Genomic DNA, 23008 nt, shown 5'->3' on the forward strand with positions numbered 1-23008 from the left:
TATACATTTAGTTATGGCTTCCGCTATTACCAGGAGGTAATAAATAAATGAAATGTAGTACCACTGATTCATCAAAACTTGCCCTTTGTACTATGTGATGCACATTTCCCTTAAGAATGACTCCAGTACTGGAGCTTTGGGGCACAGGGGGCAAGAAAGAATGAATTCAGTACAAGAGGATTGTAACATTTATTTTAAGAGGCTGTTGAGAGCAAGGCAGCTCATTCAGTGGCTGTGTAACCAGTAGTGTGCTTGTGGTCCCTGGCATAAGTGAGAAGCAGCCACAATAAATGGAGGTGGTGAACCTGACTCACGCAAACTAAGCAGACAATAATTAATGATGTTATTTTAACATTTACTGAGGAATTTGTGTTCCCCAGGTACTGTTCTAAGACCTTTCTGTTTACATCTCATTTCCTAATACAATGATGCTTTTGAGGTCCTTATTAATTGTACCAGTGAGGAAAGTGACATGCAGAGATAAAAACTCTTCATACATTTTAATATCAATAAAAATGACAAAGTCAAACCTGAACCCCAATTCTCACATTTGAATAACTGTGCTTTAAAATACTGTATTTTACACAAGAGTGTGTGTGTGAGATTTAATTCCAACAAATCCATCCTGAAGCAGAAGGTTGCCCCCCTGGATTTTCTTTCTAGTGTGAGTTCCCAGATGAAGATGTACTATGTTGGGAGTATGCTCATGACTATCTGGGGACAAGGATAGCTGCTGCTCCTAGGGCCGACACTCACTGCTGGGGGCAAGAGTCATATGCTTTGGCTCAGAGATTCAGGTCTTCATTTTCCTGTACTGACTCCAATGAAGAAGGAGAAAAGAATTTCAGAATCTGCTTCATTATTCCAGTTCCAATGTCCATTGTGTACACAACCCAACAATTATGAGCTTCAGTGACTGTCTTTTGTAGGATGAATCTCCACCCCTGGAAATGACAGTAGACTCTGTGGTGACTGAGAATCCAATAAGACCATGCACAGGGGCTGATGGTAGCTTTGTTGGTGGATGGTCAGAGTTTCCAACACATTTTCAAAAGTGTCACTGACTCCATGAAGAGCAAGAATCACTCTCCCAGGCAATTTAAGTTATAAATATCTCTGAATTAAGGAAGAGAAACTGTAGGTCAAGGAGGGGAGCATAACTCTCTTTCAAGTCTATATTATCTAACATCTCATGAGACTTCCTAAAGTTTGGAAGTTGGGGCAGTCATATAATTTCGAATCCACTTGGCCATTTGCTTTCTTCCATGACCCTATTATATTATTCCTCTCTCTGTGGATTTGTGGACACGGAAAGGCACTTAAAATTTTTTTTGCCCTCGGTTATTATAAATTAATTGAACACTAATTCTGAAGGTGATGTTAAAGTGTACTAACTCATATCCTCATTTTACATTGAACCTTAGGTGATGCAGGGACTTCTCCAAGCACAGGGTCACATGGGGCTGCCTAGTTAAAGTGACCTTCTTCACCTGTGCAGATAGTTCAGTGTCACCCTAATTGGGTATAATTCCCATTGCCATATAATTGTACATTTGAAAGGGACAAAGACAATCAAGAAATTTTAGTGGACAAAGTTCTGATAATGCCTCGCTAATGTGTATTGTCCAATAGGGAGAGTGAGATATTATTCAGGGAAATTCTGTACTTAACATTGGTGATTATACAAAGAGGAAAGATTCACTCATTTTAATATATGTAGTCAGTTGCATGAAAGAGAAAAACGAAGAGCACTTCTTTCTATTTTTTGAAAATCAAACCATTTCATCTTTCATCTTTTTCTCAGCAGATGATGCCAAGTGAGTCCATGGGAGGGGACAGAAACCTCACATCTGTGACAATGTTTGTTCTCCTGGGAATCCCAGAAGATAAAGAGCTGCAGCTTAGTCTCTTTCCAGTCTTCATGCTGATCTACCTTGTGACATTATTCTGGAACCTGGGTCTCATCATCCTAATCAGGATGGACTCCCACCTGCACACACCAATGTACTTTTTCCTCAGTGTCCTGTCATTTATAGACATCTGCTACACTTCTTCCATCAGCCCAAGGATGCTTGCAGACCTCTTCAAAGATAAAAAGATGATTTCCTTCATTGCCTGTGCCACCCAGTATTTTGTAGCCTCCTGGATGGGTCAGGCTGAGTGTTGCCTCTTGGCCGCCATGGCCTATGACCGATACGTGGCCATTGGCAAACCTCTCCAGTACTCGACCATCATGGCGCCTGGGCTCTGTTGGAAGATGGTTGCTGGTCCCATTGGGTGTGGTTTCATTTGTGCATTAGTAAAAACGGTGTCTTGCTTTGAGATGTACCATTGTGGGCCAAATATCATCCAGAATTTCTTCTGTAACATAACTGAAATTATGAGCCTGTCTTGTTCTAATCCCTTCATTGTTCAAATGATTGTTTTTGTGGTAGCTATTTGTGTTGAGTTTGGTTCTTTACTTCTTATTCTGTTATCCTATGGTTTCATCTCTGTTTCTATCCTGAAAATATCGTCTGTCAAAGGTAGCGCCAAGGCCTTCAACACCTGTGCCTCCCACCTGGCAGTTGTGACCCTCTTCTTTGGCACAGTCTTCGCTGTGTACATGCATCCTAAGTCTGATCACTCCACGAAACAGAACAAGTTTCTGTCTGTATTCTATGTTATTGTCATCCCCATGTTAAACCCTCTTATCTATAGTCTGAGGAACAAGGACATCAAAGAGGCCTTCAGGCGAGTGATGAAAAGGACAGCACATTTATCGCAGTAAGAGTAATACCTGAAAAAAAGATAACAAAATACAGTAAAACAAAATAAAGCCAATTTACTGCCATGTATTTCTAGTTTTAATAGAATGTTATGGTCAGAATATGCAAGCAACCCATTATAGCTTATAGGAATAGCTAGGCAGAAAAGGTCAGACTCTGACTTCTTCATTCCTGGTGCCCTTATCCTTAGTGTCTGCAAGCGGGGATCTAGCTGAGTAGCAGATCTAACTTGGCGGGTAGCTTGGAAGCTCGTTTCCATGCTTAGACCCAGTAGAAAAACCTTGTGTTTGAGAAGAGAAGTTCTGAAAGACATTGTATGTAGAGAAACATAGGAAGTCGCACTGAAAGACATTGTATGTAGAGAAACATAGGAAGTCGCACAAAATGTTCTTTCTCCCATGAGCTTCTTTTATTTAGTTTTCGTTTATTTATATTTCAATTATGGCATAAAAGAATGTGCTCATTAATTCATGAAAATTAAAAATTGAGAAAATTACCTCATTATAAACTTAATCCTGTAGATGGAGGCACAGAGTGTGAGTAAAAGAGATGGGTTGGAGTGGGTGGGGGAAGGAGAGAGCGTTTTCTTATTTTATTTCCCCAAACCTGTTTCTTCTCAGTTATTCTTGAGTTACCTTGTGAGGGTAATTGTGAAAATGAGAGGGGGGAAAGGAATGAAATAATTAAAATACAGGTTGGGGACATACTCAGAGCCTAGAATGGAGCCAAAAGCCATCAATTCCTGGCACAGGTGCACATGGTTCATACTCCATGTAAGCTTCCTGGAGACTCTGAGACTCAGGAATGATCATGCCCATGTTGTGCCTACAGAGGCTGCACCACCTGAATTCCCAAAGATCTGAGTCTCCAGGATTCAGCAGACTTGGGGATGCTATAGAAATGTAGATTCCAGACAAGAAAACTGTAGAAAATTGACAAGGAAAACAATTTTCCAGACAAGAGTTCATAGACTAAGTATCCTACATATTGCAATATTATGTGTATAATAGACTACATGTAGCTCTGGGTATGAACAGGATTTGTTTTTGTTATTCATGAAGCAATAAATAATCTCTCTCTCTCTCTAATGGAACCCTGGACATATTGAATTCACCATGTTCTTCCCAGGTAGCAACAATCCATCACAATCTTTGTAATCGGTGTCTTTGAAGCATTGAGTGTGGGACAACAGAGTCTAAACAAAGCAGAGTGTGGCTAAAAGAATCTATTCTTTATTTAACAGACTGTGATTAGTAAACTCATCTCTAATACACTTTGTAGATAGGTGCTCTTCTGCAAGCTACTTGCACACATATTTTCCTCCCCCATTGAGAACATTAATTGCATCTTCCTCAATGAGTGACAAAATGATTATCTGAAACCAGGCATGAAAAATCCAGACTCTGGTGATGAATGTTAGCTTAAGCAATCAGTGATTAGTCAATTTTATTATTCAGTTTTATATACATCAAGAGAAACACTGGAAAATTGTTTAAAAATTAATTAATTTTAACAAGTTCCTGTCCATGTTTATGTTGTTATTATCCCCAAGTTAAAAATTAAGCAGCTTTGGAATATCTCCTCCAATTAGGACACAATAATGTGTTAAGAGCCCTTTTCCTACCTCTGCAGCTTCATTGCTGAAGTGGAAGGAACTCACGTTCATAGAAATGACCACACATGGAGATATTACCATGGTTTGAAATCTCTTACTTACATGAAACCTTGACTTTTCAATTTGACATTTCCCCCCCTCACCTTTCTTTCTGTGTACTCCAGTTCACTGAAGCTTCTGTCTTTCAATTTAATTTTGCAGAGGATGTTAAGTTACCCTATTGCCAAAAGTCACTGGAACAAAACAACTAACAAATAAACTAATAAATAAAAGAAAATTGTTGCATGGTTTGGACTTATGTGGAGTCTTCATGATTTATTATTATTTAAACAGTCACTTGTTTTTATCTCTACCATTGGGCAAAATACCATTCAGCATTTCATATGTGACAGTCCCTAGATTATACCCTTATCTTCCTTCAGTCTGTCCCTGTGCCTACGATTACTTTTCTTTCACTTGTTTTTGATGAAGTTGGGTCTTTTTTGCCAACCACTAATGCTCTGGTTCCATGGAAGATTCCGCAGTGACAATGCCCTGCACCAGAGGTAGTTCAAGGCCTTCAACTCCTGTGCCTCTCACCTGGCGGCTATGACTGTCTTCTATGGCACAGCCTCTCTGTGCACATGCATCCTCCTTCTACCACTTCAAGAACAGAACATGTCCCTCTCCATGTTCTGTGTTGTCATTCCCACGCTAAACCTTATTTTCTATAACTTGAGGAACAAGGATAATAAAGGGGTTTTCAAGAAGCTGATAAATGGGTGACACATTTAACTCAGCCACAATGATTTTTGGGACTGGATTGTTGAACTTCAATATGGAACAAAGGGCATGAAATACAAGTGACTTTGTCAATCTCAATAATATTTAAGTAGACAGAAGAAATGAAATTCCCTTCCTTGATTCCTCGTATGCTTCTCGGGGCTGCTATGATGATAAATTAATGTCAGGTAATTGAAAAATTATACATTAATATATTTAAAATGAAAGTTTTTGTAAATAAGAAAGTGTCCACTCATCTAATTTATTGCTACTAAGCTATTTACCAACTGGCTGTGTTAGCTTTGGCAGATTCCTTACAAATCTGGTTCATGTTACTTACCTGGAAAGTAAACATATGATGTGGAAATATTCCTAAGACATTTCCAGCTCAATTGCCCACAAGTTTGTTAAAACAAAATCTATAACTTTGAGACTATGCGAAGACTATGGGGAAAGGATCCAGAGGGGACATGGTTAATGGGCCGATTAGCAGTGACCAAAGCTTCCTGGAACAAGACCCCAGAGAGCAGGTGCCTGGAGGCTCCCTCCACCTAATTGTCTTTCCCCCTCACTCTGCTTCCCTTGATAATAAATATTAGAGGACTCCCCACTTGTGGACATCTCTCTTGCTGTCAGTGAACAACCTGTTTCATGGCTCACAGCTCCTATTCTGGAGGCAACCGGGTCCATTCTGCAATATTTTTCAAGGAAGAAATACGGTATTTCCATCCGTGGCAAGAAGTGTGTATTCCTGAGGGATCTTGGTCAAGGTGAGAACAAGATTTAGAAATAAGAGAGGATTGTGTGCTGTCTCCACAGCTGTGTAAGCCTCCTAGCAGTGGCTGTGGGGAGCAAGGCGTGTGACACGCGGTCACTTGTGTTCTTTAGCACTGCCCTCTCCCAGTGGTGTCTTCCATGGAATGTTCCCCCTTATCCAAATTCCCTGACCTCAGAGACAAGATTGATGTCAGGTACACAGGGGTTAGGGTAATGTTGAGATCTAGTTCTGTAATTATCAATGACTTAATACTGAACTTTGTCACCTTCTGGTTTTCCATATATGAACTGGAAATAATATTTTATCTAGAATCAGTTGAGATGGTTTCTGTAAAGGTGGAAACATTGCAAATTTAATAATTGCATCCTGAGCAGTGATGTACTGAATTCACGGGGGGATACATGTAGGAAAAGCAGGCTTTTCTATGTTCTCCAGACTTACCACCCAAGCATGCTTCTCATTTGTTATCCCCTTAATAAATCTGCTTGGAAATAATATTAGTAATAACTTGATTTCCATCTCAATTCTGAGTAGCAAGAAACAAACTGGTCCCTACATAAAGGACAGCCAAAGCACATGTATAATATCTTTGGTCTTGTGGTCTTTGCAAAACACCAGTGATGGGCCCACTGTAAAACCAGGTAGTATTGATCTTACCAGGTCTTCAATCTTTCTTATAGCTCATCGTTTTTATTTATTGCACACCATTCTGACTTTTCATCACTGATGCACTTGTCTAAGGTTGTAATTTTGGGCAGGGTATTTTGTTAGCTAGATTTACACAGTGAAATTTCTATTAATATTTATATCAGTCAACAATCCATCACAATTCTCTTTGTAAAATTCATCAAGAGATGAATATATTCAGATATTTTTCATCCAGCTGTCCAAATTTTTACAAGGTAAATTATCTCATGATTAACTGAATCAATTGAAAACCCACACTCTTATTTTGTAGAGATGGGTCACTCATATACATTTAGTAACAGCTTCCTCTTTATCAGGATGTAATAAATAAAAGAAATGTATTCCCATTGACTGGTCAAAACTTTACACTGTACTTTGTGATGTGCATTTCCCTTAAGAATAAATCCTGTACCAGGATTGTAACATTTATTTTAAAAAACTTTTAAGGATAAGGCAGCCTGTTGAGTGGGCTGTTCATCAATACTGTGGTGTTGGTCCTGGCATAAGTGAGAAGCAGCCACATTAAATGGAGGTGGAGAACCTGACTCAAGCAAATGAAACAGATAATAATTAATGATATTATTAGTAACAGTTATTGAGGTATTTGTGTTCACTAATTACTGCTCTATGACCTCTTGCTAACATCTCATTTCCTAATGGAATGATACTTTTCAGGTACTTACTAAATTTACAAGTGAGGAAAATGATATGCAGAGATAAAAAATCTTCATCATTTTTATATCAATAAAATGACAAAGTCCAACCTGGAGCCCAATTCTTACATTTGAATAACTGTATTTTAAAACACTGTATTTTGCCACTAGAATGTTTGTGTGAGTTTTAATTCCAACAAATACATCCTATAATTTCTTGATGCTGTGAGTTCCTACATGACGATGTGCTATGTCAGAAGTGTTCTCATGACCTCTGAGGACAAGGACAATGCTGCCCCTCGGGCAGACACTCACTTCTGGGGCAAGAGTCATGTGCTTTGGCTCAGAAATGCAGGTCTTCATTTTCCTTGTTCTGATACCAGTGAAGAAGGAGAAAAGAATTCCACAATCTGCCACAATTTCCCAGTTCCCATGTCCATTGTCTGCACATCCTGACATTTATGAGGTTAAGTCACTTTTGTAGGATGAGCTTACACCTGGAAATGACAGTGGACTCTGTGGTGACTGAGAATCCAGTAAGACCATGCACAGGGGCTGACGGTGGCTTTACTGGAGGAGAGTCAGAATTTCCCACATTTACAAAGGTATCACCCACTCCATGAAGAGCCTGAATCACTCTTCTAGACTATATGTTATAAGTATCTCTGAATTCAGTATGAAAAACTGTAGCTTCAAGGAAGGGAGCATAAAGCTCTACCAACTGTGTATTATCTAACTTCTCAGGAGGCTTCCTTGAGTCATTAACTTGGTTAAGTCACATCCATTTCCCAACCATTACTGGGCATTTGTCTCCTTCCATGACCCTGTTATATATTCCTGTTTCTTTGCAGACCTTGTGAACACAGAAAGACACATATATAATCTCCTGTACGTCCTCATTATAAATTGTCTAAATACTAATTCTCAAGGTGATTTTATTTTATTTTATTATTTTTAAAAAGTTTCATTTATTTATGCATACAAGAACTGGGCTACAAGCCAGAGGTTGGGGGCTGAGAGGATTTATCAGAGACAGAGTGGGGAGCAGAACCGGTGGATCGACTTAAATACACTGCTGAGGGTAGCAGCGGGTGAGACAGGAGAGGTCTGCTGTGCCACGTGGGTCACCTGCCTGGATGGTCAGGGTTCCAACTCATGCTGCCGTGGCTTCTGATAGCTTCATGTGGTGTGGTTCACCCCTTGCACTATCAGGGTGTCCCCCTCAAGGGGATTTTAAAGATTTTAATGAGCACCTACTGGACATCCTCATTTTACACTGAGGCTTCACATGATCCGGTTCTTCTCCAAGCACTGGTCACATGGGGCTGCCTAGTTAAAGTGACCTTCTTCACCTGTGCAGATGGACAGTGTCACTGTAATTTGGTGTAATTCCCATTGCCAAGTCGTTGTAAATTTGAAAGGAACAGAGGGAATAAAGATATTTTAGCGGATAAAGCACTGATGATGCCTCACCACTCTGTCTTGTCCCATAGGGACAGTGAGAGTATTTTTATAGAGAACTTATGAACATAACATTGGTGATTATACAAAGAGGCAAGATTCACTCAACATTAATGAATCATGTTTGTATATTTAGTCTGTTGTGTGAAAGAGAACAATCAAGAGTACTCTTTCTGGTTTTTGCCAATGAAACCATTTCCTCTTTCATCTTTTCTCAGCACATGATGCCAACCTGGTCCATGGGAGGGGACAGAAACCTCACGTCTGTGACCATGTTCGTTCTTATGGGAATCTCAGAAGATAAAGAGCTGCAGCTTAGTCTCTTTCCAGTCTTCCTGCTGATCTACCTGGTGACATTATTCTGCAACCTGGGTCTCATCACCCTAATCAGGATGGACTCACACCTGCACACACCAATGTACTTTTTCCTCAGCGTCCTGTCATTTATAGACATCTGCTACACTTCTTCCATCAGCCCAAGGATGCTTGCAGACCTCTTCAAAGATAAAAAAGTCATTTCCTTCTTTGCCTGTGCTAGTCATTATTTTGTAGTTGCCTCGTTGGGTCAGGCTGAGTGCTGCCTCTTGGCTGCTATGGCCTATGATAGATACGTGGCCATTGGCAACCCTCTCCAGTACTCAACCATCATGGCACCTGGGCTCTGTTGGAAGATGGTTGCTGGGGCCCTTGGGTGCGGTTTCTTTTCTAGCTTAGTTGAAACAATCACTGGCTTTCAGTTATACTACTGTGGACCAAATGTCATCCAGAATTTCTTCTGTAACATAACTGAAATTATTAGTCTTTCTTGTTCTAATCCCTTCATCAGTCAAATGAGTCTTTTCGTGTTAGTTTGTTTTGTTATTTTAGGTCCTCTGATCATTATTTTGTTATCCTATGGTTTCATTGCAGCTTCCATCCTGAAAATTTCATCTCTCAAAGCTAGCACTAAGGCCTTCAACACCTGTGCCTCCCACTTGGTGGTTGTGACTCTCTTCTATGGCACAGCCCTGGGTGTGTACATGCATCCTAGCTCTGGCCACTCCACGAAACAGAACAAGTTTCTTTCCGTGTTCTATGTTCTCATTATCCCCATGTTAAATCCTTTTATCTATAGTCTGAGGAACAAGGATATCAAAGAAGCCCTCAAGAGGGTGATAAAGAGAGTTACACTTACACCTCAGTAAGAAAAATATTTTGTAGTGTTTCCTGAAAAGTGAAAACAAAACTTGGGATATTAAAACCAGAAATAATTTGAAGTCAGGTATTTCTACTCCTAATGAAATTCAGTGGTCAGAATATGTAAGTGTCCTGTTGTAGATCATTAGAATATCTAACAGAGAAGGTAAAATCTGGCTTCCTGATAACTGGTACACTTGAATTAGTGGTCTGCAAGCAGGGATATAGCTGAGCAGCAAATGCAAGTGACAGGCACCTTGAAAACTTTTTTCCATTATTAGACCCAGCACATAAACCTTTTTTTTTTTTTTGAGAATAGAGGGTCTGAAAAATAGTGTATGTAGTGAAATGTAGGAAGTCACCCAAACTGTTCTTATTCCATGAACTTCTTTTATGTAGTTTTCATTTATTTATATTTCAATTATGGTGTAAAAGAATGTGTTCATTATTTTGTGAAAATTAAAAATTGAGTAAATTACTAATTATAAAATTAATCTTGTAGAAGGAGGCATGGAGGGAGAGTAAAAGAGACCAGGGAAGACAGAGAGAAAGAGAGACAGAGAGAGAAAGAGACAAAGAGAGAGAGAGAGAGAGAGAGAGAGAGAGAGATTTTTCTTGTTTTATTCCCCCCAAACCTGTTTCCTCTGAGTTATTCTTGAGTCATCTTGTGAAGTAAGTTGTGAAAATGAGAGGGGGAAAGGAATGAAATGATTAAAAGTAAAGTTTGGGGGAATACTCAGTGCCTAGAATGAAGCCAAAGCCATCAATTTGTGACACAGGTGCACCTGGTCACACTTCATGACAGCTACCTGGAGGCTCTGAGACTCAGAAGTGTCTACTCCCATGTTGTGCCTAAAGAAGCAGCACCTGAATTCCCGAAGCTCTGAGTCTCCTGGAAACAGCAGATTCGAGGGTGCTGCAGAAATGTAGATTCCAAACAAGAAAATTTGTAGAAAATTGACAGAACAATTCTTCAAACAAGAGTTCATGGATTAAGTACCCTACATATATGATATTATGTGTACAACATTTGGGCTTCATGTAGCCCTGGGATGAATATGATTTGTTTTTGTTATTCATGAAGCAATAAATAATCTCCCTCTCTCAAGTAGGACCATTGGCAAATTGAGTCCACCATGTTCTTCCCAGGTAGCAACAATCCATCACAATCTTTATAGTGGGTGACTGAAGCATTGAGTGTGAGACAGCAGAGTCTAAATAAAGCAAAAAAGTGGTAAAAAGGTCTGTTCTTTACTTAACAGACTGTGATTAGTAAACTCATCTCTACCACACTTTGTAGAAAGGTGCCCTTCTGCCAGCTACTTGCACAAAGATTTTCCTCACTTCCCCATTGCGAACAAAAATGGCATCTTCCTCAATGAATGACAAAATGATTATCTGAAACTAGGCATGAAAAATCCAGAATCTGGCATATGGTAATACCTAAAGATTGCTAACTTATGCAATTTTATTATTCAATTTCATATATGTCAAGAGAAACCCCAGAAAACTTTTAAAAATTTAATTAATTTTAACAATTTCTTGTCTATGTTTAAGTTTTTATTATCCTCATGTTAAAACTTAAGCAGCTTTGGAATATCTCCTCCAGTTAGGATACAATAACGCATAAAGAGCCCTTTTCCTACCTCTGCAGCTTCATTGCTGAAGTGGAAGGAGCTCACGTTCATAGAAATGACCACATGTGGAGGTGTTACCATGGTCTGAAATCTCTTACTTACATGAAACCTTGACTTTTCAATTTGACATTTTCCCCCTCACCTTTTTTTCTGTGTACTTCAGTTCACTGAAGCTTCTGTCTTTCAATTTAATTTGGCAGAGAACATTAAGCTACTCTATTGCCAAAAGTCTTTGGAACAAAACAACTAACAAATAACTAATAAATAAAAGAAAAATGTCTCATGGTTTGGATGTACATGGAATTCTCATGATTTATTAGTATTTAAACAGTTACTAGCTTTTATCTCTACCACTGTGGGCAAAATACCATTCAGCATTTCATATGTGACAGTCCCTAGATTATACCCTTATCTTCCTTCAGTCTGTCCCTATGCCCATTGACTACTTTTCTTTCACTTGTTTTTGATGAAGTTGGGTCTTTTTTGCCAACCACTAATGCTCTGGTTTCATGGAGCATCCACAGTGAGAATGCCCTGCACCAGAGCTAGTTTTAGGCCTTCAACTCCTGTGCCTCCTACCTGGCAGCTATGACTGTCCTCTATGGCACAGCCTCTCTGTGCACATGTGTCCTCCTTCTGCCACTCCACGAACAGAACATGTCCTGGTCATGTCCTGTGTTGTCATTCCCACGCTGACCTTATTTTCTATAACCTGAGGAATAAAGATGATAAAGGGGTTCCCAAAAAGCTGATAAATGCGTGACACCTTTCACTAGCCACAACGATTTGTGGGGCTAGATTTTTGAACTTCAATATGGAAAAAGGGTAAGAATATATAAGTGTCTTTGTCAATCTCAATAATATTTAAGTAGGGAGAAGAAATGAAATTCCCTTCCTTGATTCCTCGTATGCTTTGCAGGGCTGCTATGATGATAAATTCGTGTCAAGTAATTGAAAAATTATACATTAATATATTTAAAATGAAAGTTTTTGGTAAATAATAAAGTGTCCACTCATCTAATTTATTGCTACTAAGCTATTTACCAACTGGCTGTGTCAGCTTGGGCAGATTCCTTACAACTCTGGTTCATGTTACTTACCTGGAAAGTAAACATATGATGCGGAAATATTCCTAAGACATTTCCAGCTCAATTGCCCACAAGTTTGTTAAAATCTATAACTTTGAGACTATGGGAAGACTATGGGGAAAGGATCCAGAGGGGACATGGCTAATGGGCCGATTAGCGGTGACCAAAGCTTCCTGGAACAAGACCCCAGAGAGCAGGTGCCTGGAGGCTCCCTCCATCTAATTGTCTTTCCCCCTCACTCTGCTGCCCTTGATAATAAATATTAGAGGACTCCCCGCTTGGGGGCATCTCTCTTGCTGTCAGTGAACAACCTGTTTCATGGCTCACAGCTCCTATTCTGGAGTCAACCGGGTCCATCCTGGAACGTTTTTCAGGGAAGAAATACGCCATTTCCATCCTTGGCAAGAAGTGTCTATTCCTGAGGGATCTTGGTCAAGGTGAGAACAAGATTTAGAAACAAGAGAGGGTTGTGTGCTGTCTCCACAGCTGTGTAAGCCTCCTAGCAGTGGCTGTGGGGAGCAAAGAGTGTGACACGTGGTCACTTGTGTTCTTCAGCACTGCCCTCTCCCAGTGGTGTCTTCCATGGAATGTTCCCCCTTATCCAAATTCCCTGACCTCAGAGACACGATTAATATCAGGTATTACACAGGGGTTAGGGTAATGTTGAGATCTAGTTCTGTAATTATCAATGACTTAATACTGAACTATGTCACCTTCTGGTTTTCCATATATGAACTGGAAATAATATTATCTAGAATCAGTTGAGATGGTTTCTGTAAAGGTGGAAATGTTGCAAATTTAATAATTGCATCCTGAGCAGTGATGTACTGAATTAATGGGGGGATACATGTAGGAAAAGCAGGCTTTTCTATGTTTTCCAGACTTACCACCCAAGCACCCTTCTCATTTGTTATCCCCTTACTGAATCTGCTTGGAAATAATATTAGTAATAACTTGATTTCCATTTCAATTCTGAGCAGCAAGAAACAAACTGGTCCCTACATAAAGGACAGCCAAAGCACATGTATAGTATCTTTGGTCTTTTGGTCTTTTCAAAACACCAGTGATGGGCCCACTGTCAAACCAGGTAGTATTGATCTTACCAGGTCTTCAATCTTTCTTATAGCTCATCGTTTTTATTTATTGCACACCATTCTGACTTTTCATCACTCATGCACTTGTCTAAGGTGGTAATTTTGGGTAGGGTATTTTGTTAGCTAGATTGACAGTGTGAAATTTCTGTTAATATTTATATCAGTCAACAATCTTTCACAATTTTCTTTGTAAAATTCATCAAGAGTTGAATATATTCAGATATTTTTCATCCAGCTGTCCAAATTTTTAGAAGGTAAAATTTCTCATGATTAACTGAATCAATTCACAACCCACACTCTTATTTTGTAGAGATGGGTCACTCATGTACATTTAGTTATAGCTTCCTCTTTATCAGGATCTAATAAATAAAAGAAATGTAGTCCCATTGACTGGTCAAAACTTTACACTGTACTTTGTGATGTACATTTCCCTTAAGAATAAATCCAATTCCAGGATTGTAACATTTATTTTAAAAAGCTCTTAAGGATAAGGCAGCCTGTTCAGTGGGCTGTTCATCAATGCTGTAGTGTTGGTCCTGGCATCAGTGAGAAGCAGCCACAATAAATGGAGGTGGAGAACCTGACTCAAGCAAATGAAATAGATAATAACTAATGATATTATTGGTAACATTTATTGAGGTATTTGTGTTCACTAAGTACTATGACCTCTTGCTTATATCTCATTTCCTAATGGAATGATACTTTTCAGGTACTTATTAAATTTACAAGTGAGGAAAATGATATACAGAGATAAAAAATCTTCATTATTTTATATCGATAAAATGACAAAGTCCAACCTGGAGCCCAATTCTTACATTTGAATAACTGTATTTTAAAACACTGGATTTTGCCACTAGAATGTTTGCGTGAGTTTTAATTCCAACAAATACATCCTGTAATTTCTTGATGGTATGAGTTCCCGGATGAAGATGTGCTGTGTCAGAAGTGTTCTCATGACCTCTGAGGACAAGGACACTGCTGCCCCTCGGGCAGACACTCACTGCCGGGGCAAGAGTCATGTACTTTGGCTCAGAAATGCAGGTCTTCATTTTCCTTGTTCTGATACCAGTGAAGAAGGAGAAAAGAACTCCAGATTCTGCCACAATTTCCCAGTTCCCATTTCCATTGTCTACACATCCTGACATTTATGAGCTTAAGTGACTTTTGTAGGATGAGTCTTACACCTGGAAATGACAGTGGACTCTGTGGTAACTGAGAATCCAGTAAGACCATGGACAGGAGCTGTCGGTGGCTTTGCTGGTGGAGGGTCAGAGTTTCCCACACATTTACAAAAGTATCACCGACTCCATGAAGAGCCTGAATCACTCTTCTAGACTATATAAGTTATAAGTATCTCTGAATTAAGTATGACAAACTGTAGCTTCAAGGAAGGGAGCTTAAAGCACTACCAACTGTGTATTATCTAACTTCTCAGGAGGCTTCCTGAGTCACTAACTTGGTTAAGTTACATCCATTTCCCAACCACGACTGGCCATGTGTCTCCTTCCATGACCCTGTTATATATTCCTGTTTCTTTCCAGACCTTGTGAACACAGAAAGATACTTACGAAATCTCCTGTACGCTCTCATTATAAATCGTTAAAATACTCATTCTCAAGGTGATTTTATTTTATTTTATTATTTTTAAAAAGTTTCATTTATTTATGCATACAAGAATGGGCTACAAGCCAGAGGTTGGGGGCTGAGAGGATTCACCAGAGACAGAGTGGCGAGCAGAACTGGTGGATTGACTTAAATACACTGCTGAGGGTGAGACAGGAGAGGTCTGCTGAGCCATGTGGGTAACCTCCCCGGATGGTTGGATTCCAACTCATGCTGCAGTGGCTTCTGATAGCTTCATAGTGGTGTGCTTCACCCCTTGCACTATCAGGGTTTCCCCCTCAAGGTGATTTTAAAGATTTTATCGAGCACCTACTTACATCCTCATTTTACACTGAGGCTTCGCATGATGCAGGGTCTTCTCCAAGCACTGGTCACATGGGGCTGCCTAGTTAAAGTGACCTTTTAACCTGTGCTGATTGGACAGTGTCACTGTAATTTGGTGTAATTCCCATTGTCAAGTCATTGTAAATTTGAAAGGGACAGAGGGAATCAAGATATTTTAGTGGATAAAGCATTGATGATGCCTCACCACTTTGTCTTGTACCATAGAGAGAGTGAGAGTATTTATATAGAGAACTTATGAACATAACATTGGTGATATTACAAAGAGGCAAGATTCACTCAACATTAATGAATCATGTTTGTATATTTAGTCAGCTGCATGAAAGAGAACAATGAAGAGTACTGTTTTCTGGTTTTTGCCAGTGAAACCATTTCCTCTTTCATCTTTTCTCAGCACATGGTGCCCAGCTGGTCCATGGCAGGGTACAGAAACCTCACGTCTGTGACCATGTTTGTTCTCCTGGGAATCTCAGAAGATAAAGAGCTGCAGCTTAGTCTCTTTCCAGTCTTCCTGCTGATCTACCTGGTGACATTATTCTGGAACCTGGGTCTCATCACCCTAATCAGGATGGACTCCCACCTGCACACACCAATGTACTTTTTCCTCAGTTTTCTGTCATTTATAGACATCTGCTACACTTCTTCCATCAGCCCAAGGATGCTTTCAGACTTCTTCAAAGATAAAAAAGCTATTTCCTTCTTTGCCTGTGCCAGTCAGTGTTTTGTAGTTTCCTGGATGGGTCAGGCTGAGTGCTGCCTCTTGGCTGCCATGGCCTATGATAGATACGTGGCCATTGGCAACCCTCTCCAGTACTCAACCATCATGGCACCTGGGCTCTGTTGGAAGATGGTTGCTGGGGCCCTTGGGTGCGGTTTCTTTTCTGGCTTAGTTGAAACAATCACTGGCTTTCAGTTATGCTACTGTGGGCCAAATGTCATCCAGAATTTCTTCTGTAACATAACTGAAATTATTAGTCTTTCTTGTTCTAATCCCTTCATCAGTCAAATGAGTCTTTTCGTGTTAGTTTGTTTCGTTGTTTTAGGTCCTCTGATTATTATTTTGTTATCCTATGGTTTCATTGCAGCTTCCATCCTGAAAATTTCCTCTCTCAAAGCTAGCACTAAGGCCTTCAACATCTGTGCCTCCCACCTGGCGGTTGTGACTCTCTTCTATGGCACAGCCCTGAGTGTGTACATGCATCCTAGCTCTGGCCACTCCACGAAACAGAACAAGTTTCTTTCCGTGTTCTATGTTCTCATTATCCCCATGTTAAATCCTTTTATCTATAGTCTGAGGAACAAGGATATCAAAGAAGCCCTCAGGAGGGTGATAAAGAGAGTTAACATTTACATCAGTCGGAAAAATATTTTGTAGTGTTTCCTGAACAGTGAAAACAAAATTTGGGAAATTAAAACAAGAAATAATATGAAGTCAGGTATTTCTACTCCTAATGACATTTAGTGGTCAGAATTTGTAAGGGTCCATTTGTAGATCATTAGAATATCTAACAGAGAAGGTAAAAATCTGGCTTCCTGCCAACTGGTACCCTTATATTAGTGGTCTGCAAGCAGGGATATAGCTGAGCAGCAAATGCAAGTGATAGGCACCTTGAAAACTTTTTTCCATATTAGACCCAGCACATAAACCTTGTTTTTGAGAACAGAGGGTCTGAAAGATAGTGTATGTAGAGAAACGTAGGAAGTCACCCAAACTGTTCTTTCTTACATGAACTTCTTTTAGTTTTCATTTATTTATATTTCAATTATGGTATAAAAGAATGTGTTCATTATTTTGTGAAAACTAAAATTGAGTAAATTGCTTATTATGAACTTCATCTTGTTGAAGGAGGCATGGAGGGAGAGTAAAAGAGACCAGGGAAAAAAGAGAGAGAGAGAGAGAGAGAGAACTTTTTCTTATTTTATTCCCCCCAAACCTATTTCCTCTGAGTTATTCTTGAGTCATCTTGTGAAGTAAGTTGTGAAAATGAGAGGGAGAAAGGAATGAAATGATTAAAAGTAAAGGTTGGGGAAATGCTCAGGCCTAGAATGATGCCAAAGCCATCAATTCGTGACACAGGTGCACCTGGTCACACTCCATGTCAGCTACCTAGAGGCTCTGAGACTCAGAAATGTTCACTCCCATGTTGTGCCTAAAGAAGCAGCACCTGAATTCCTGAAGCTCTGAGTCTCCTGGAAACAGCAGATTCGAGGGTGCTGCAGAAATTTAGATTCCAAACCAGAAAATTTGTTGAAAATTGACAGAACAATTCTTCAAACAAGAATTCATGGATTAAGTACCCTACATATACGATATTATGTGTACAACATTTGGGCTTCATGTAGCCCTGGGATGAATACAATTTGTTTTTGTTATGCATGAAGCATTAAATAATCTCCCTCTCTCAAGTAGGACCACTGGCATATTGAGTCCACCATGTTCTTCGCAGGTAGCAACAATCCATCACAATCTTTATAGTTGGTGACTTTGAGCATTGAGTGTGGAACAGCAGAGTCTAAATAAAGCAAAAAAGTGGTTAAAAGGTCTGTTCTTTACTTAACAGACTGTGATTAGTAAACTCATCTCTACCACACTTTGTAGAAAGGTGCCCTTCTGCCAGCTACTTGCACACAGATTTTCCTCACTTCCCCATTGAGAATAAAATTGCATCTTCCTCAATGAATGACAAAATCATTATCTGAAACTAGGCATGAAAAATTCAGAATCTGGTATATGGTAATACCTAAAGATTACTAACTTATGCAATTTTATTTTTCAATTTCATATATGCAAGAGAAACCCCAGAAAACTTTAAAAAAATTAATTAATTTTAACAATTTCTTTCCCATGTTTATGTTGTTATTACCCTCATGTTAAAAATTAAGTAGCTTTGGAATATCTCCTCCAGTTAGGACTCAATAACGCATAAAGAGCCCTTTTCCTACCTCTGCAGCTTCATTGCTGAAGTGGAAGGAACTCACATTCATAGAAATGACCACACGTGGAGGTGTTACCATGGTCTGAAATCTCTTACTTACATGAAACATTGACTTTTCAATTTGACATTTTTCCCCCTCACCTTTCTGTTTACTCCAGTTCCCTGAAGCTTCTGTCTATCGATTTAATTTGGCAGAGAACGTTAAGTTACTCTATTGCCAAAAGTCATTGGAACAAAACAACTAACAAAATAAAGTAATAAATAAAAGAAAAATGTCTCATGGTTTGGATTTATGTGGAATCCTCATGATGTACTAGTATGTAAATAGTTACTAGCTTTTATCTCTGCCATTGTGGGCAAAATACCATTCAGCATTTCATATGTGACAGTCCCTAGATTATACCCTTATCTTCCTTCAGTCTGTCCCTATGCCCAATGATTACTTTTCTTTCACTTGTTTTTGATGAAGTTGGGTCTTTTTTGCCAACCCCTAATGCTCTGGTTCCATGGAGCTTCCGTAGTGACAATGCCCTGCAGCAGAGGTAGTTCAAGGCCTTCAACTCCTGTGCCTCCTTCCTGGCAGCTATGCCTGTCCTCTATGGCACAGCCTCTCTGTGCACGTGTGTCCTCCTTCTGCCACTCCATGAACAGAACATGTCCTGGTCATGTTCTGTGTTGTCATTCCCACGCTGACCTTATTTTCTATAACCTGAGGAATAAAGATGATAAAAGGGTTCCCAAGAAGCTGATAAATGTGTGACGCCTTTAACTAGCCACAGTGATTTGTGGGGCTAGATTTTTGAACTTCAATATGGAAAAATATATAAGTGTCTTTGTGAATCTCAATAATATTTAAGTAGAGAGAAGAAATGAAATTTCCTTCCTTGATTCCTCGTACGCTTCACAGGGCTGCTGTGATGATAAATTCGTGCCAGGTAATTGAAAAATTATACATTAATTTATTTAAAAGGAAAGTTTTTGGTAAACAAGAAAGTGTCCACTCATCTAATTTATTGCTACTAAGCTATTTACCAACTGGCTATGTCAGCTTGGGCAGATTCCTTACAAGTCTGGTTCATGTTACTTACCTGGAAAGTAAACATATGATGCAGAAATATTCCTAAGACATTTCCAGCTCAATTGCCCACAAGTTTGTTAAAACAAAATCTATAATCTTGAGACTATGCGAAGACTATGGGGAAAGGATCCAGAGGGGACATGGTTAATGGGCGGATTAGCTGTGATCAAAGCTCCATGGAACAAGACCCCAGGGAGCAGGTGCCTGGAGGATCCCTCCACCTAATTGTCTTTCCCCCTCACTCTGCTGCCCTCAATAATAAATATTAGAGGATTCCCAGCTGTGGGCATCTCTCTTGCTGTCAGTGAACAACCTGTTTCATGGCTCACAGCTCCCATCCTGGAGTCAAGCGGGTCCATCCTGGAACGTTTCTCAGGGAAGAAATACGCCATTACATCCTTGGCAAGAAGTGTGTATTCCTGAGGGATCTTGGTCAAGGTGAGAACAAGATTTAGAAACAAGAGAGGATTGTGTGCTGTCTCCACAGCTGTGTAAGCCTCCTAGCAGTGGCTGTGGGGAGCAAAGAGTGTGACACGTGGTCACTTTTGTTCTTCAGCACTGCCCTCTCCCAGTGGTGTCTTCCATGGTATGTTCCCCCTTATCCAAATTCCCTGAGCTCAGAGACAAGATTAATGTCAGGTACACAGGGGTTAAGGTGAAGTTGAGATCTAGTTCTGTAGTTATCAATGACTTAATACTGAACTTTGTCACCTTCTGGTTTTCCATATATGAACTGGAAATAATATTTTATCTAGAATCAGTTGAGATGGTTTCTGTAAAGGTGGAAACGTTGCAAATTTAATAATTGCATCCTGAGCAGTGATGTACTGAATTCATGGGGGGATACATGTAGGAAAAGCAGGCTTTTCTATGTTCTCCAGACTTACCACCCAAGCACCCTTCTCATTTGTTATCCCCTTACTGATCTGCTTGGAAATAATATTAGTAATAACTTGATTTCCATCTCAATTCTGAGTAGCAAGAAACAAACTGGTCCCTACATAAAGGACAGTCAAAGCACATGTATAATATCTTTGGTCTTTTGGTCTTTTCAAAACACCAGTGATGGGCCCACTGTAAAACCAGGTAGTATTGATCTTACTAGGGCTTCAATCTTTCTTATAGCTCATCGTTTTTATTTATTGCACACCATTCTGACTTTTCATCACTCATGCACTTGTCTAGGTTGTAATTTTGGGTAGGGTATTTTGTTAGCTAGATTTACACAGTGAAATTTCTATTAATATTTATATCAGTCAACAATCCATCACAATTTTCTTTGTAAAATTCATAAAGAGATGAATATATTCAGATATTTTTCATCCAGCTGTCCAAATTTTTAGAAGGTAAAATTTCTCATGATTATCTGAATCAATTCACAACCCACACTCTTATTTTGTAGAGATGGGTCACTCACATACATTTAGTTACAGCTTCCTCTTTATCAGGATGTAATAAATAAAAGAAATGTAGTCCCATTGACTGGTCAAAACTTTACACTGTACTTTGTGATGTGCATTTCCCTTAAGAGTAAATCCATTTCCCTGATGACAAGTGATGTTGAACATTTTTTCATATGTCTGTTGGCCATTTGCATTTCCTCTTCAGAGAAGTTTCTTTTTAGCTCTTCTGCCCATTTTATGACTGGATTATTTTCTTTGTCGTTGTTGAGTCTCATCAGCTCTTTGCAGACTTTTGTGATCAGTCCTTTATCATTAGTGTTGGGTGCAAAAATGTTCTCCCAGTTGGTGGGGTTTCTCTTTGTTTTTGTTATTGTCTCTTTTGCTGTGCAGAAGCTCTTTAATTTGATGTAGTCCCAGCTGTTTATCTTTGTCTTCACTATCACTGCTTTGGGTGATGTGTCTGTAAAGATGTCTTTGATGTGCAAATCCCGTAGTGTTTCGCCTATATTTCCTTCTATGTATTTTATGGTTTCAGGTCTTATGTCTAGTTCTTTAATCCATTTTGAGTTGATTTTTGTGTATGGTGTGAGGTAGTGGTCAAGCTTCATTCTTTTGCATGTAGTGACCCAGTTTTCCCAGCACCATTTATTGAACTTGTCATCAGGGAAATGCAAATCAAAACTACCATGAGATACCATCTCACACCAGTGAGAATGGCACATATTAAAAAAACTAGCAACAACAAATGTTGGCGAGGGTGTGGAGAAAAAGGAACTCTTCTGCACTGTTGGTGGGAGTGCAAACTGGTCCAACCACTTTGGAGAGCTGTGTGGAGATTTCTGGACCTACTAAACATAGAGCTTCCATATGATCCAGCAATTCCACTCCTAGGTATTTACCCAAAGGACACAGAAACATCAATTCCAAAGACCACCTGCACCCCTATGTTTATAGCAGCACTGTTTACAATAGCTAAGCTTTGGAAACAACCCAAATGCCCAAAAATAGATGACTGGATCCAGAAGATGTGGTATATATATACCATGGAATATTACTCAGCATTCAAAAAAGATAAACACATGCAATTTGCAGCAACATGGATGGCGCTGGAAGGGATCATGCTCAGCGAAATAAGCCAAAAAGAAAAAGAAAAATACCGGATGGTCTCACTCATAGCAGGAATCTAGAAAACTTAAATAAGGGACCAGGAAAATGAATATAAGAAAGTGAAAATCAAAATCAACAAAAAACTATGAACCAGAGACACTTTTTGGGGGGTGGGGGGCGGGAGGGGAAGGATTGGGGTCAGAATGGGGCATTTGCAATTGTATGGGGGAATATAAAAATAAAATTTAATATTAAAAAAAAGAAAAAAAAAAGAATTAAAGAGGACATTAACCCAATTCTTACTGACGTAAAAAGAAAGATATTTTGACTTTATGAATAACTGTAACTAGTGAATTTGAAAATTGCTTATTAAATTTCTAAAAGAAAAAAAACAAAACAAAACAAAACAAAAAAGTAAATCCAGTACCAGGATTGTAACATTTATTTTAAAAAACTCTTAAGGATAAGGCAGCCTGTTCAGTGGGCTGTTCGTCAATGCTGTGGTGTTAGTCCTGGCATAAGTGAAAAGCAGCCACAATAAATGGAGGTGGAGAAACTGACTCAAGCAAATGAAATAAATAATAACTAATGATATTATTGGTAACATTTGTTGAGGTATTTGTGTTCACTAAGTACTGCTCTATGACCTCTTGCTTACATCTCATTTCCTAAATGTTGGGTCTGAGAGGATTCACCAGAGACAGAGTGGCGAGCAGAACCGGTGGACTGACTTAAATACACTGCTGAGGGTGAGACAGGAGAGGTCTGCTGTGCCATGTGGGTCACCTCCCCGGATGGTT

The 23008-nt window shown here is 39.4% G+C and overlaps 3 protein-coding genes across 3 annotated transcripts; all 3 read left to right on the forward strand.

The window, feature by feature from the left end:
• Positions 1 to 1807: 1807 nt before the first annotated feature.
• LOC311180076 (olfactory receptor 5A1-like) lies at positions 1808 to 2770 on the forward strand (the record flags this gene model as incomplete). The annotated part of the gene is made up of 1 exon (XM_084247743.1): positions 1808 to 2770. The coding sequence occupies one exon, from the start codon at positions 1808 to 1810 to the stop codon at positions 2768 to 2770; it is 963 nt and encodes a 320-aa protein (XP_084103869.1).
• Positions 2771 to 8945: 6175 nt separating this feature from the next.
• On the forward strand, positions 8946 to 9908 carry LOC311180899 (olfactory receptor 5A1-like; the record flags this gene model as incomplete). The annotated part of the gene is made up of 1 exon (XM_084248932.1): positions 8946 to 9908. The coding sequence occupies one exon, from the start codon at positions 8946 to 8948 to the stop codon at positions 9906 to 9908; it is 963 nt and encodes a 320-aa protein (XP_084105058.1).
• A 6191-nt stretch (positions 9909 to 16099) lies between these two features.
• On the forward strand, positions 16100 to 17168 carry LOC311170421 (olfactory receptor 5A1-like; the record flags this gene model as incomplete). The annotated part of the gene is made up of 1 exon (XM_084232785.1): positions 16100 to 17168. One exon carries the CDS (start codon positions 16100 to 16102, stop codon positions 17057 to 17059), a length of 960 nt encoding a protein of 319 aa, XP_084088911.1. The 3' UTR covers positions 17060 to 17168.
• Positions 17169 to 23008: the final 5840 nt, after the last annotated feature.

The sequence above is a fragment of the Talpa europaea genome, assembly GCF_964194135.1.
Source record: "Talpa europaea genome assembly, chromosome: 1".
NCBI classification, from domain to species: domain Eukaryota; kingdom Metazoa; phylum Chordata; class Mammalia; order Eulipotyphla; family Talpidae; genus Talpa; species Talpa europaea.